This window comes from Oryzias melastigma, linkage group LG17, assembly GCF_002922805.2.
Source record: "Oryzias melastigma strain HK-1 linkage group LG17, ASM292280v2, whole genome shotgun sequence".
In the NCBI taxonomy this organism is placed as follows: domain Eukaryota; kingdom Metazoa; phylum Chordata; class Actinopteri; order Beloniformes; family Adrianichthyidae; genus Oryzias; species Oryzias melastigma.
Genome location: NC_050528.1, coordinates 20920487 through 20933239, shown reverse-complemented (window position 1 = coordinate 20933239; position 12753 = coordinate 20920487). Strand labels below are relative to the sequence as shown.

At 35.9% G+C, this 12753-nt stretch overlaps 1 protein-coding gene across 1 annotated transcript in view; it reads left to right on the top strand.

Moving 5' to 3' along the window:
- pappa2 (pappalysin 2) overlaps positions 1-12753 on the top strand; it is a 68127-nt gene that overhangs the window by 11580 nt on the left and 43794 nt on the right. Inside the window, exons 5-9 of the mRNA XM_024273557.2 lie at positions 6541-6689; positions 7138-7277; positions 7388-7541; positions 7755-7947; positions 10602-10735. Coding sequence (XP_024129325.1) covers positions 6541-6689; positions 7138-7277; positions 7388-7541; positions 7755-7947; positions 10602-10735 — 770 coding nt within the window. The remainder of the gene's footprint in view (positions 1-6540; positions 6690-7137; positions 7278-7387; positions 7542-7754; positions 7948-10601; positions 10736-12753) is intronic.

Genomic DNA, 12753 nt, shown 5'->3' with positions numbered 1-12753 from the left:
TTGCACTTATGCAGAAAATATATTGTATGAGTTACAAATCAAGAATTATGCACACACAAATCCAAAGTCCCCCAAAAACTACAACTACAAGAGAACATTAGCGTAGAAAAAAAAGCAATATTGGAACAATACAGCCTTACAGTTTTTAGGCAGATGCCAGCTCAGATGAGGAAAATGAAGACGTAGATTGATCTATTTGCCTTCAAGTAAATGCATCAGAATGGAGCGGAGGAGGGAGATTTTGCCCCGCCCATTTCCGTAGAGAGCTTTTTTAAATTGCATTTTTAATCTCCTCCTGATTCTCAACAATTTGAGTAAATAAATACTCAGAAATATAGTTTACAGCTTAAATTCTTAAAAAAATGTCATCCAGCATTATAAAAATGCTACTAGAACATGTTACAGACACAAAACAACGCAATATTCATCAGTCTAGGTCTTTAAGCCTTTTTTTCTTTCTGTTTCATCTGTGACTTGTCTAATGGTTGTTGGTTGTGCACATTATTGAAAAGTATGTGTGATTTCATGCCAGAGAACTAAAAAAAAACAGAGTAAAATCTTAATTTATACACAATTTAAAAATATATATATATTGTTTTTATAATCTAACTTTACATTTTAGGAACTAACAAACACATCCTCTCTTTATTTTACTCCTCAAAAATAATAACAAAAAGTAAGCACAGTACTTCTCAATTTAATAGTTCTGTTAAGCAAATGAGAACTTATTTATTTTATTTTCTGATATAACTCAGTTTTTTTAATTGTCAAAGGGACTGGCAACATCACATATAGAGCTCAAGAATGAATTAATCACTAAAATATAAGTACCAAAACGCTCTTTAAACTGCTAAAAAGCAAACCCCAAGGTTCAGCATATGAGGTAAAAACGTTTCTAGACCCCTATTAACACTGTCATGAAAACCAAGCTTACAGACGTCCACTTTTAAAGGATTTTGGGAACACATCGCTTTCAGAAGAGCTCAGCGGGTTTGTGTAATCACTGACAGCAGGGTGAGTACTGTTAAAAGCCGCTAAAGCTTTGAATAACTGGATCAGACAGGCATGCTTTGGCAACCTTGTGCTCTTTGCTAAAATATGTGGTAACTAATGAAGAAAAGGCCACGACTTTGTCCCAAAAAAACTCGAATAACTGTAAGAAAAAAATGAAAAATTCTATCCAACAATCAAGTAAAAATGGTGTCCTATTGTAGTCGTTTCGTACAGCTGTTTGGCTCCAAATCTAAATGTCTAAATGTGTTACATCTCTGAAAGGACGCAGGTGAACAGTTAGTGAAACTTAATGTGTGTGGTCTCTTGCAGCTTGGTCATGTTGCTGGAGGCCCACGAGTCAATGTTAAGTCGGGCTTTTCGATTTTTAGTGCAAAAGAAGAAAAAAATGTGGCTGGTAGCTGTTACGGTCAAATGCACAAACTTCATTCGGAAATCTCCATCCTGCAGAGAGGAGATGTGCAACCAAAAAAAAGTCACATAGACAGAATAAAGTTCTTCATTGCTCAGTTAAAATGTGTAGTTTTAATGCTGAAGTGCTTTTGAAAAAATCAAAATTTAGTATTTGATCCTGCAGATTTTTTATACAGTGTGTGGACTGAAAATATAGCAAAGAAACTCTTAGTCCAACCCTTAACTAGAAAAAACTCACTTGAGCCTGAAGTGTTGTAAAAATACAGGCCCAATGGGCCAACAGTAGTGTAGGTCTTCTTGAATGGTTTTGACCCAAAGGTTCTGGAAATGCTTGTGCGTGAGAGCATCGACATGCCGGCATGCATGTGTGCATCTGCGTTCCTGGATCCAGACCCAGGCGGAGGGAGAATTAATGTGAAGATGACATTTCACTGGCATTTGTGGAGCACTGGAGCAGTTTTATGTTTGGGATCTGGGTTTTTTGATATCTTCCCTCCCCTGAGCTCCTGGACAGCTATTCAGATCGCGGGACCCTATGTGAGTGCAGCTGCTTCTGGCGAGAGAGGGGGCCAGAGATTTTTTTTTTTTTTGGAGCACGCTGCTGTCATGACACTAATTTGTTGTTTTGAGTGAGTTCAATAGCAATAGCCAGGTACACTGCAACTCCTGGCAGCACAATAAACCTTAAGCTGGGAAGGGAGAAGATGGAGGGCAGAAGAAAATGCCAATGATGTAGTACATAATCATTACATGTCCAGGATTTTTATTTACTTATTTATTCTTATACAACATATTGCAGAAAACAGGTATAGAAAAACATAAAAAAGTAGGTTCAGGAAGAGGCAAAAACCCATATGGGCTTATATTAGATAAAACATATCTATAAAACTTTTTAAATGACAGAATGATGATAGAATTGTACCATTTACACATCACGAAAAAGAAAACTCACACACAAAAGAAAAACTACTGAAAAATATTGTTTCTGGTCAGTTAAACTTGGGCGGACCATTTGAGTTTGATGGCATTCGAGCTATTTGAAAGTAATTAAAAGTGGTCTTTTTATTATAATCTTACCAGTTTAAGCCAAAATAATAATAAACAACAAAAATGTCATTTCTTAGGATATAGTTTCTCCAAAGAGGCAGTAGAGTTGTGGATGTGATAGTTGGTGAGTAGCAAGCCCGTCCCTCCTTCCCGTCACCAATCTGTTTACAAAGTCTTCTGCTAGTTTCCAGCCCCTCATACCCCTAACAGCAACAAAAATGGGAAGCAATATTTTAGTTATCCAGCCGTACAGTTCTGAGCCTGGGATAAGCCTCTGCACATATCCCATCATCCCTTTGTTTACACATCTCCCGCTAGCTAACAGCCCCTCACAACCACAAGCAAACATTAGCGTAGCAAAAATAAAAAAACGGCGAGAAATATCAGAGCTATCCAGCCATACAGTTTTGAGCCAGATGCCAGCTCGGATAAGGAAAACTAAGACGTTCATGGATCTAATCATTTACAAGTGAATGCATCTGAATAGAGTGGAACAGGGAGGTTGTAGTTTATACATTGCAACTGCACACTTTTTCCAACTGCATTTTGTTTTGTCTGCTCTTGATTCACAGCAATTTAAAAAAAAAATAGAAATGCAATTTTAAACTTAATTTTCCTTATATATATCTTCTATCACAAGATAAATGCCACAAAAACATGCTAAAAAAAGTAAAAACCACGATTTTCATGTGTTGCTGCCTTTTTTCGTTTAAATATGTGTGCTACATTTTATTTTGCTCAAGTTAAACTGGTTTAATCACTGTTGTATACACATTACTTTAGTAGTCATTGTGTAAGTATTTGTAGACCAAGGGTGTCAAACTCAATCGCACAGGAGGCCAAAATCCAAAACACCCTGTAGGTCGCGGGCCTAGTAGGAGAAACATTTATTGAATACATTAAAAAACTTGTTTAAACTTTTAAAACACAACTTTTTTAACACAAATACAAATAAAAACAGAGAGGAATATTATTCCAGAAAAACATCAACCTAAATCTAAAAAAACTTTCAATATATTTTGCTCTCCATAAAATATATACCCTGTCAAAATTGGGATGTTACAAGATAACTTTGGACTGTTAATAATAATAATAATAATAATAATAATAATAATCTAAACTGATCTGGAGGGCCGGATATAATTACCCTGTGGGCCGGATCCAACTCCAGGGCCTTGACTTTGACACGTGTTGTAGACCAATGTTTTTGGCAAAAATATTGTAGTTTTTTAAACTCTTAAGAACTTGTTCAGACTGTACAAGTTGCTGGATTGTATTAGTATTTCAAAAATATACATATCGTACATCTTTATGTACTTTGTTGTACTTTTCCTTTCAGTCCATTATCCATCTCTTTTTGGGAATCTATTCCACTGACTAAATCCCAGATAGAATGTCCCTAGTTGTCACATGGTTTTTCCCAAAGGTTTATGCTATTTGGAGAATTGAGCTATTAATAGTCAGAATGAAGAAAAAAAATAAAAAAAAAGAAAACCTCCTGAGTACTGGAATATTGAGGATTGTTTTGTGTAGAAATCCTATTCAGGTGCCAGCTTATAAAAGATGCAGATTTCAAAATGGTGGTGCAATTTGTAAGCAGAGAAGCAACACTATTGGTGCTTTTAAAATGACTGTAATGAATACAATCATACATGATGTGAAAACAAAAACTTGGACCGGCTTTTATAGGCTCATTAAATTCAAAGATTAATAAAAAAAATGGACAGATAGCTGCAGAATGCCCAATCAGGAGTTTACCTCAAAACCACTATGTGTGATTGGATTGTGGGGAAAGAAATCCATAAAATAGTTCACTAAACTCACGTGGATCCATTTATTATTATTATTATTATTATTTTCCCGTTTGGCAGCTTTTTCTTTAAAGGAATTCTCTCAGTACTTTAAATAGTCAACTTTGCTGCGGTCAAGTTTCTGTCATCTGTAGTCGTGTTGCCTATTATGATGGACTCTGGAAACAGCCTCAGTTGAACTCCTGAGTTATGTAGTGAGAGCAGGGTTTCCCTGAAGCATCCTAAATCTTAAGCATTATTTATCCAGGCGAAGAGCCTCAGACAACATGTTCTTATTTACTGTGCAACACTTGCACTAGAAGACGGAAAGCGCTGGATTGAGGAATACCCTTAAATGCAGGGATGTCGAGCTGCAAGAAGAATGTTGAAATTATTTTAAATTGACGGAGATTAGTCAGTTCAGGTCAGAATTTTAAAAAACAACGAATTCTAAAAATCAAATTTGGCGAGGGTACATAAAAGAACCATTTTTCAGTCTTTACACGATATAGATAGTGTAGTCCCTTTTTCTTATATTTTCCTTTTAAAAGCATGTTTTTAACTTAATGAGGAAGTTATGGGAATCTTATTTTATTAGAGTTAAAGCTCTACTGAAAAGCTTTTCTTAAAGGAAAAATTTGATGACATCATACATTTGAGGAAGACCAACTTCTGCCTCTCACATCAAAGTGCTTATGGGTCATTTATCTCTGACAGAGCTAGTAAAATGTGGGAATGGCGAGAATGAAAGGCGCTGCAGTGGTGAGAAGTATGAAGGCAGAGATGGATGATGACGGACTGCAGATTTGCCCCACATTAATAATATAACAGGTTCAAATGTGCAACACATTAGAGTGGAATATATTTTTGCATTCTTGAAAGACCAAACTTTAAAAAAAAAAGACTTAAATCGAGGAAAGAACTTAGAAGATAAAAGCAGTGTGTATTTATATATGTGGCACACCAATTTAGTTAGAAAATAGTTTCGATATGGGATCAACTTCCACCTTATTTTTGTTTCCATATTATGATATGGCTTATTATTGTCTCCTTTTTATACAGATAAAGTCCCACTTCAACTATATTTTTATCCTATTTTATTTTATTAACATTATTTTATCATTTCACATTTAAACAGAGAACTTCTGTGAAGTAGCTTTAACAAACAAGTACAAATAGTGCAACTATTACTAAAAAAACTATTATCTAGTAAAATGTAGACAATATTTAGTCAAACAAGAAAGTTTTGTGATTTTAGCTTTAATATCTTTAGAACTACTGAACATTTTTACCCAAATGTGATTCTTATCTTCATTTACATTTTCAAACAATTAATGATGACCTTGTTGAAGCATGAATATGATGATGAGTATTCATGATTGATGTCATTAGAACAATTTAACATTTTTTTTTTTTTTACTTTTAAGACTTTACCCTCTTAAGACATCATATTTTAAGTTTTATTACCACAGTGGTTAATTTTTCTTAACTTTTACTTGTCTGTCAGAAAAATAAAAAGGCATATCAATGAACAGCTCTGATCCCAAGTGGTTAAAATCCCAGAGCAAGCACTTAGCAGAGCGTCATTAACCACGTGATTGGACCCGATTTTTTGATCATGCGATCGGATTGGGACATCCTCATTATATTGTGTTCCCAGTGCTCTTTTAATTATCATTATGCAATTTTTAGCCAAAATCAACACGCATGTGTTGTTTTTTAAGACATTTTTTCTGCAGAGCAGCAGGAGCTCATTAGAATACCACCTCTGAGTGACTGTTGGAGCAGAAGTTAGCCTCTGCTAATTTCCCAGCATGTCTTTGTTTACACTCTCTCCCACTAGCTTATAGCACCTTACAAAATCAAGCTATCAGTGTTGCAAAAATAAATAAATATGAATTAACGATGAGACATATAAGAGCTATCCAGTTTGGAGCAGGGGTGTCAAACATACAGCACGCCACATGGTTTAATTTGGCCCACTTAGGAAGAAAAAAAATATAAAATGTAAAAAAAAAAAAAAAAAGCAAGTTTCTTGTTGTTGCTTAAAGAAATTACCACAATGCGCAATTCCACCAATAGGGAGAGCTTAGGAAAAAGCAAGACCGGCATAACATGATATCAAGAAATAAACAGAGTAATAAGTGATTAGAAATTGAGTGATTAGATTGAGAAAAACGCCACAAGAACACGTTAAAAACACAATTCTCAGTGGAATGGTCTATTAAAATGTCAACATCATGTCTTATTGTTTCTTTTTCCACTTCTACTTCTATAGAGCTTACATGAGTGTGAAAGAGCTTAAAGAGGAATTGAACCTGAGTGGGACGGACACGCTGAATGTTTTCTTTGCCAGCAACTCAGTACGAGAAGAGCTGGCAGGAGCTGCAACATGGCCTTGGGCAAAGGAGGCTTTAACCCATCAAGGTTAGATGATATCAACAAGTCGAGCAATTTTTGTCTTAGCGATGCCTTTTGATCTGAGGTTTTGGTCCTCCTCCTTTCCTTCTCTTTCATTATAGAATAGAAGAAGAGAGGTGGAGTAGTTTTCATCATCTCTGAAAGAAATAGGTTTGCATAGTAGCCATTTCCATAAACTTGACTGTATTCAAATCAGTCAAATTTTTTGTTTTTGAAATTTTCTAGGAATTTTAATCTCACTTACTAGGGAAATTTATTTCCATCATTCCCTTCTCTTTTTTTAAAAACAAGGTAATGTCTTTACAATATATATGTATTTTTATGTCACTATTATTTTCAATTGTAAGTTCAGATTTACCTCAAATAATCAATGAAACATGTTGATTATTATCACAGCAAAAATACAAAACAAATATTAATAATGCACTATCAATCACCTGTGTTTTTTTTCTAGGTGGTATGGTCCTGAATCCTTCCTATTTTGGCACAATGGGCCACCACAACACAATGATCCATGAGATGGGACACATTTTTGGCTTGTACCATGTTTTCAAAGGCGTGAGTGAGCGGGACTCATGTGATGATCCATGTCAGGTGAGACTGATTAAATAACAGTAATATGGAAGAGTGGATTTATAGTCTTTCAATTTTTTGGATTCAAATAAAAATAAAATCCAATCATCATCTGAGCATTACTCCTACAGGAGACTACTCCTTCCATGGAGACTGGAGATCTGTGTGCTGACACTGCTCCAACTACTAAATCTAAAGCCTGCCATGACCCTGGAGCTGTCAATGACTCGTGTGGAATCAACACCTACAAAGACACCCCATACAACAATTACATGAGCTACACAGGTACTCTCCATCTCAATTTATTTTGATCAAAATACTTTGTCTGGCATTTATCATCAAAATAGACATGACCATAGACAAAAAAATTATAGTTTTGGAAAAATGATAACACAAATGTATTTGCATGTCACTTTAGATTCTATCAACCATTTTCATATCATTATAAAAACAGACGAACCAACAGCTGTACAATGACATGTGTTTGCATCACACCAGATGACAACTGCACCAACCACTTCACTCCAAATCAAGTCGCCAGGATGCACTGTTACCTTGACTTGGTATACCAGAAGTGGCTGACAGAGCACCGGCCTTCCCCCATCCCTGTCGCTCCAATCGTGACCGACCAAAACGCCAATTCTGTCTCCATGTACTGGCTTCCACCTGTAAGAGGGCCGCTGTATCAAAGGTAGGATTGCATGACTACCTAAAAAGCTTGTATAATTAAAAAATGATGAGTCCAAAAAACATTTACTTTTGTGAACTGGGCTTACAATGGCCTGGTTTATACGGGATTACCTTAATATTTGTCTTAAAACAAAAACTGAAAACCATTCACAGCTTGGTAATTAGCCAATTCAGTAGAAATAAATAATTTAAGAGGAATACAGGTGCTTTTCTTTGCCGTAATGACCTTCCACCAATCAATCAATCAATTTCAACAGAAGCTCTGCTCTAACTGGTTCGTTCCATTTTTCTATGGACCTAAAACCAAACAACTTCTGAGCGTTTGCAAAGATAGATATACTGTACATACCGTATATCCTCCAATAGTACTTCCGGTGTTTTTTCCTAAACTTTGGCACCTTCCAGCGTTTATTGGAGGCCAACGTTTCTCCCATTGCAGACAGAATGATGATGGCTAATAGGTTCATTTTGTGGGAAAATTTGGTCAAGAAATGCAGACACCAGATGAACATTTCAGAACATATTGAAAATATGTCATAGTATGATTAGCACTGGCTATAAACATTTCCTTTCTCTTTGAAGCATCATCAATCTCCATATCAAAAATACTCTTCACTTTCATGTGAATCCTTTTCCTGGAGACAGGCGCACCTCAACTTTTCTTTGGCGTGTGCCACCGCTAATATACCGCCAATGTAATTTAAAACCCAAATAAAACAAATAAAACGGTGTTTTGGATGCGCGGCTTGTACGTGATAAAACTCTGGTTTTACACCCGTCTTGGGACTACTTCAGACTAAGATAAAACAGACAATACGGCCATTTTCTGACCGTAATTATCGCAGTTCTCAGAATCAGTGAATGTACTGGGACTGAAGTTACCACCCACATCGATTTTGATTGGGCCTTTGTGTTAGCTCCGCCCCAATGTGCCACAACAGGGCCAAAGTTTTGAAACTGAAATTTTCAGATTCTAAAAAAAAAAAAAAAAGAGTTGAAAGTGAAAAAAAAGTTTAGAAATTGAAATTTTGAGTTTTGAAACCTAAAAAACAACATTCAAAGCTGAAAATAATAAAGTTTATTTTAGAATAGCAAAAAGTTTTTAACATTTTAAATTTCTTTGGCCAAACAACAATACTATTTTCAAAATGTTTTATTTGGGTTTCAAATTTTTATGGCTTTGATTTGGTTCCACACACCTCACAGAGTTTAAATGGTAAATCAAATGAGCTTTCCTTTGCCATTGTGCATATGAAATTAACACGTTTGCTGATCACCGCTAGCTCTGCGTGGTAAGTTGGTGTGCATTAGCCTGGCGGTGCTGGCAACACAGACTCTTCCTGTAAGGGTCTGTTCTCACTTTGTGACATCGGCTCATGAGTACTGGCTCGTTTTTGTGGGTTGGGAGGGGCTGGTGCTCAGAGTGGATGTTTTCAGAGGAATCCTCAGAAATGGATGAACAGATCAAAATATGTTTATAATGAGAGATTAACAATAAAAGCTTAAAAAGTTGACTTTGCATGGTATAGGCCCTATGATCTTTTGTCAGTGCATCTTAATAGCTGCTTACGTGTTTTGGTTAAATCCACGGCTCCTTGTTGTATTTGTTTACTGCTTAAATCAGATGCAAAGTCATGCTTGTTAAACCCCCCTAAGTGGCTGTTTTGTGTTACACGCACCACTTTTTCTCAAGAGAACAAAATAAATTTTAAATCCACAATAAAAATGATCCTATCTCAAACACTGGATATAGAGACTGTCTAGAACAAACTGATAAACTGAAGACTTCGCTTTGTTTGTTTCCGGACTTCAAACTCTCTTAGCCTGCACAGAGAAAGTGTACGACTTTTTGATGAATCATCGCAAGGTTTTTCTAAGCAGATTAAAGAATTTCTCTTTTTTTTGCTAGATTCCTACTCGAGGTTCAGGTCTGTAATTCAGGTTGCTGAATTAGTGATTCGTTTATCAATATTTTTTGTTTTTAGGTAGACCTTTTTCAAGTGTTTTTACAGTTTATGCCTTGTGCTTTAAAAATTCAATTTTTGCCCAAATGGTTTGTTTTCTGTGTCCTTCATTTGTGGCTTTTTCTGCAGAATTTCCAGTTGACTCATGATGTTTGGCTGGCCCAACACAACTTTTGTTCTGCATCCAGTTGTTTTTCTCTATTGTTTCTTTCCCTCTTTTTTGCCTATAACCTCCTGGAGTCTCGCTGCCTTTTTTGTCTGGACAGACTACTTCTGCTGTTTCTTTTTATTCTCTCCAACTTGGTGTTTGTTCAATAGATACATTGTGACACCTTTTGAAGCTTCATCACACCCACCTGCTATTGTAAAATCTGTAATAAGTCACTATTGATTGTTTCCTAGTCATTCCTCTGCACAACCGATTTAGTTTTGCTCAGTTTGATCTTGTTCCCCGTCTTTGTGGGTGTGCAGACTTTTCTGTTCTATCACTTGTTCTGCCCCTTTCTCATAACACAGTGGATGAAAATCTAAAATGTTTATGTACATTATTATTAAAATACTTTATTTAAGGGGAAAAAAGTGCAGAGATCTGTTTTAATTTGAATGGAATTCTATTTCTTAGCCCTTTTTATACTGGCTTACTGTATGTTGAACTTTGTAAAATTTGATTGCATTTATTTTTCCATCCCAGCTCCTCATTCCATGAATCTGGCATCAGTTGTGGAGACTGTGAAAAAGATGGCGTCTTCCACCAGTACGCCTACGAAGCGTCCTCGCCTCGCATCTGTGATACGTCCGGCTACTGGACCCCCGAGGAGGCGACTGGTTAGTCTAAACTCTGATGTGCACATTTGCACTTTTTATGCAGTTTCATCATTACTGTTTGCAAATAGAATTATAAAACATTTTTTTAAATAATTGTTGAACATTAAACTCATACTCAAATGTGTCATTTTTTTTCCTACTTATTAAAGGAAAAAGGATTTTTCCTAAAATTAAGAGTAAAGCTGAAAGATTTCTGATCTTATATATACTTTTCTCACTATTAAATATGAATAAAAGAATCTATTATTTATATCATTCAAATGTATTTTCCACTATTTTTTTGTTAAAAGAAAATGTATAGTCGGCCAATCTCAATCATTTATAGGTGAGGCAAGGTTAACTGATTCTTTTTTAATTTGTTTTGAAAGATGTCTTAACCCTCGTGCTCTCGTATGGGGTCCAGATGACCCCACCCTTATATTGACCCATGACTAAGGTGAACAGCATTTTATGTCTGCCACAGACACCAATGAAAATGAAAAACCCTTGAAATAAAAAGTTCAGCACTCTGTCTTGTAAACTTGCCTAGGGTGTTGATTCTGAACAGCAGTGATCCCCAACCTTTTTCAGTCCACGCACCGGTTTAAACTAGACAATATTTCTTCGAACGAGTTTGAAGTTGGCATGTTTAAGCTCACGGTTTCTGAAACATTTCAAAATAAAATGATACTGCAAGAAATTTTGTTTAAAAATGTCTAAAAATATCAGTAGATATTTATGGAGAGAAAATAGGCTCACGCCGATTTGTGTGTGCTTAATTCTTGATTTGTAACTCATACAACACATTTTGTGCATAAGTACAAAAATTGTTGCGCACACACAAAACCACATTACCCACAAATCTGATGTTTGATTTTATCACATCTCCAAGATTTGTCTGTAAGTGATGCGTTTAAATGCTGCTAGAAGGCTGGGTCATCAGAGTTTTCTTTTCAGCCGCTTTGAACTTAGATTGTATGAAAAGTGCATTATAAATAAAGCCAATTTAATTGAGTTTAGAAAAAAAAAGCTTGTAAACCGATAAAGCTCTGGATCAAACTTTAGTCCAGAAGCTAGAGAACTGGATCAATATTGTAAGCGTGTACTCTGGCTTATGCCTAGGTGCTGCTCATGCAACAGCTACCATAAACTAAAAAGCAGATCCTGTTATCCTTTTCCTTTGAACATTACACTTTATGTGAACCACATGGTCTTTGTTATTCCAGATAATTTCTGGGGAAGTACGGTTTGTTTTGACATGACCTATGGAGTGAGATGACAGAAACAAGAAAGACAAAATTCAGAAGGCACAATCATGAGGGGTAAAAGAAAGGAAGTGATGGAGATGCGTTAAAAAAAAAGAATAAATGTGCAAACATCAGAACACTGTCTGGGTCTCTTGTGGAAAATCTACCAAAATATGTGGAAATCCTGCTCTGGAATTTAAGCTTTGAAAATAAGCGGCAAAGGAAAAGGAAGGATTACGGCTACCTCATTCGCTCTGGGATCATAATGATGATAAAGAGTCAATTACAGTCTTACTCTAAACAGTGGTATGCACCTTAGAGGAGACAGCCAGTCTGCTGGCTTCCCTCTCCCCCTTCTCACTGTGTCCCCATTGTAAAGACCATGATGAGCAGGTTACTTCATCCACTAAAGAGTTGTGCAACATCATCTTCAGCAGTCCTGTTAAAGTTTCCTTTTCTGAGACCTGACCTGATCAGAGTTCACTTTACTAAAATCTTGTGCTCTTTTATGTCACACAAACATTCAAATTTGCTTCAAGTACAAAGTATATGCTATTAAGGAAAAAATGCTCTCAAATAGATACACTAAACAAAATTCTCCTTTTCAAAAAAGATTCCAATTTTTGATCAGATTAATTGAAATCAATCATTTTTTAATCGTCTTAGTTTTGGCGATGTTTAGTCTGCCACACGTACCTTTAGTTGTTTTTTTAGTAGTTTTTAAGATTGCATCCAAGGTTTTGATCCAACTCTTCCACTCTCTAGATCAGGGGTCTCAAACTCGCGGCCCGC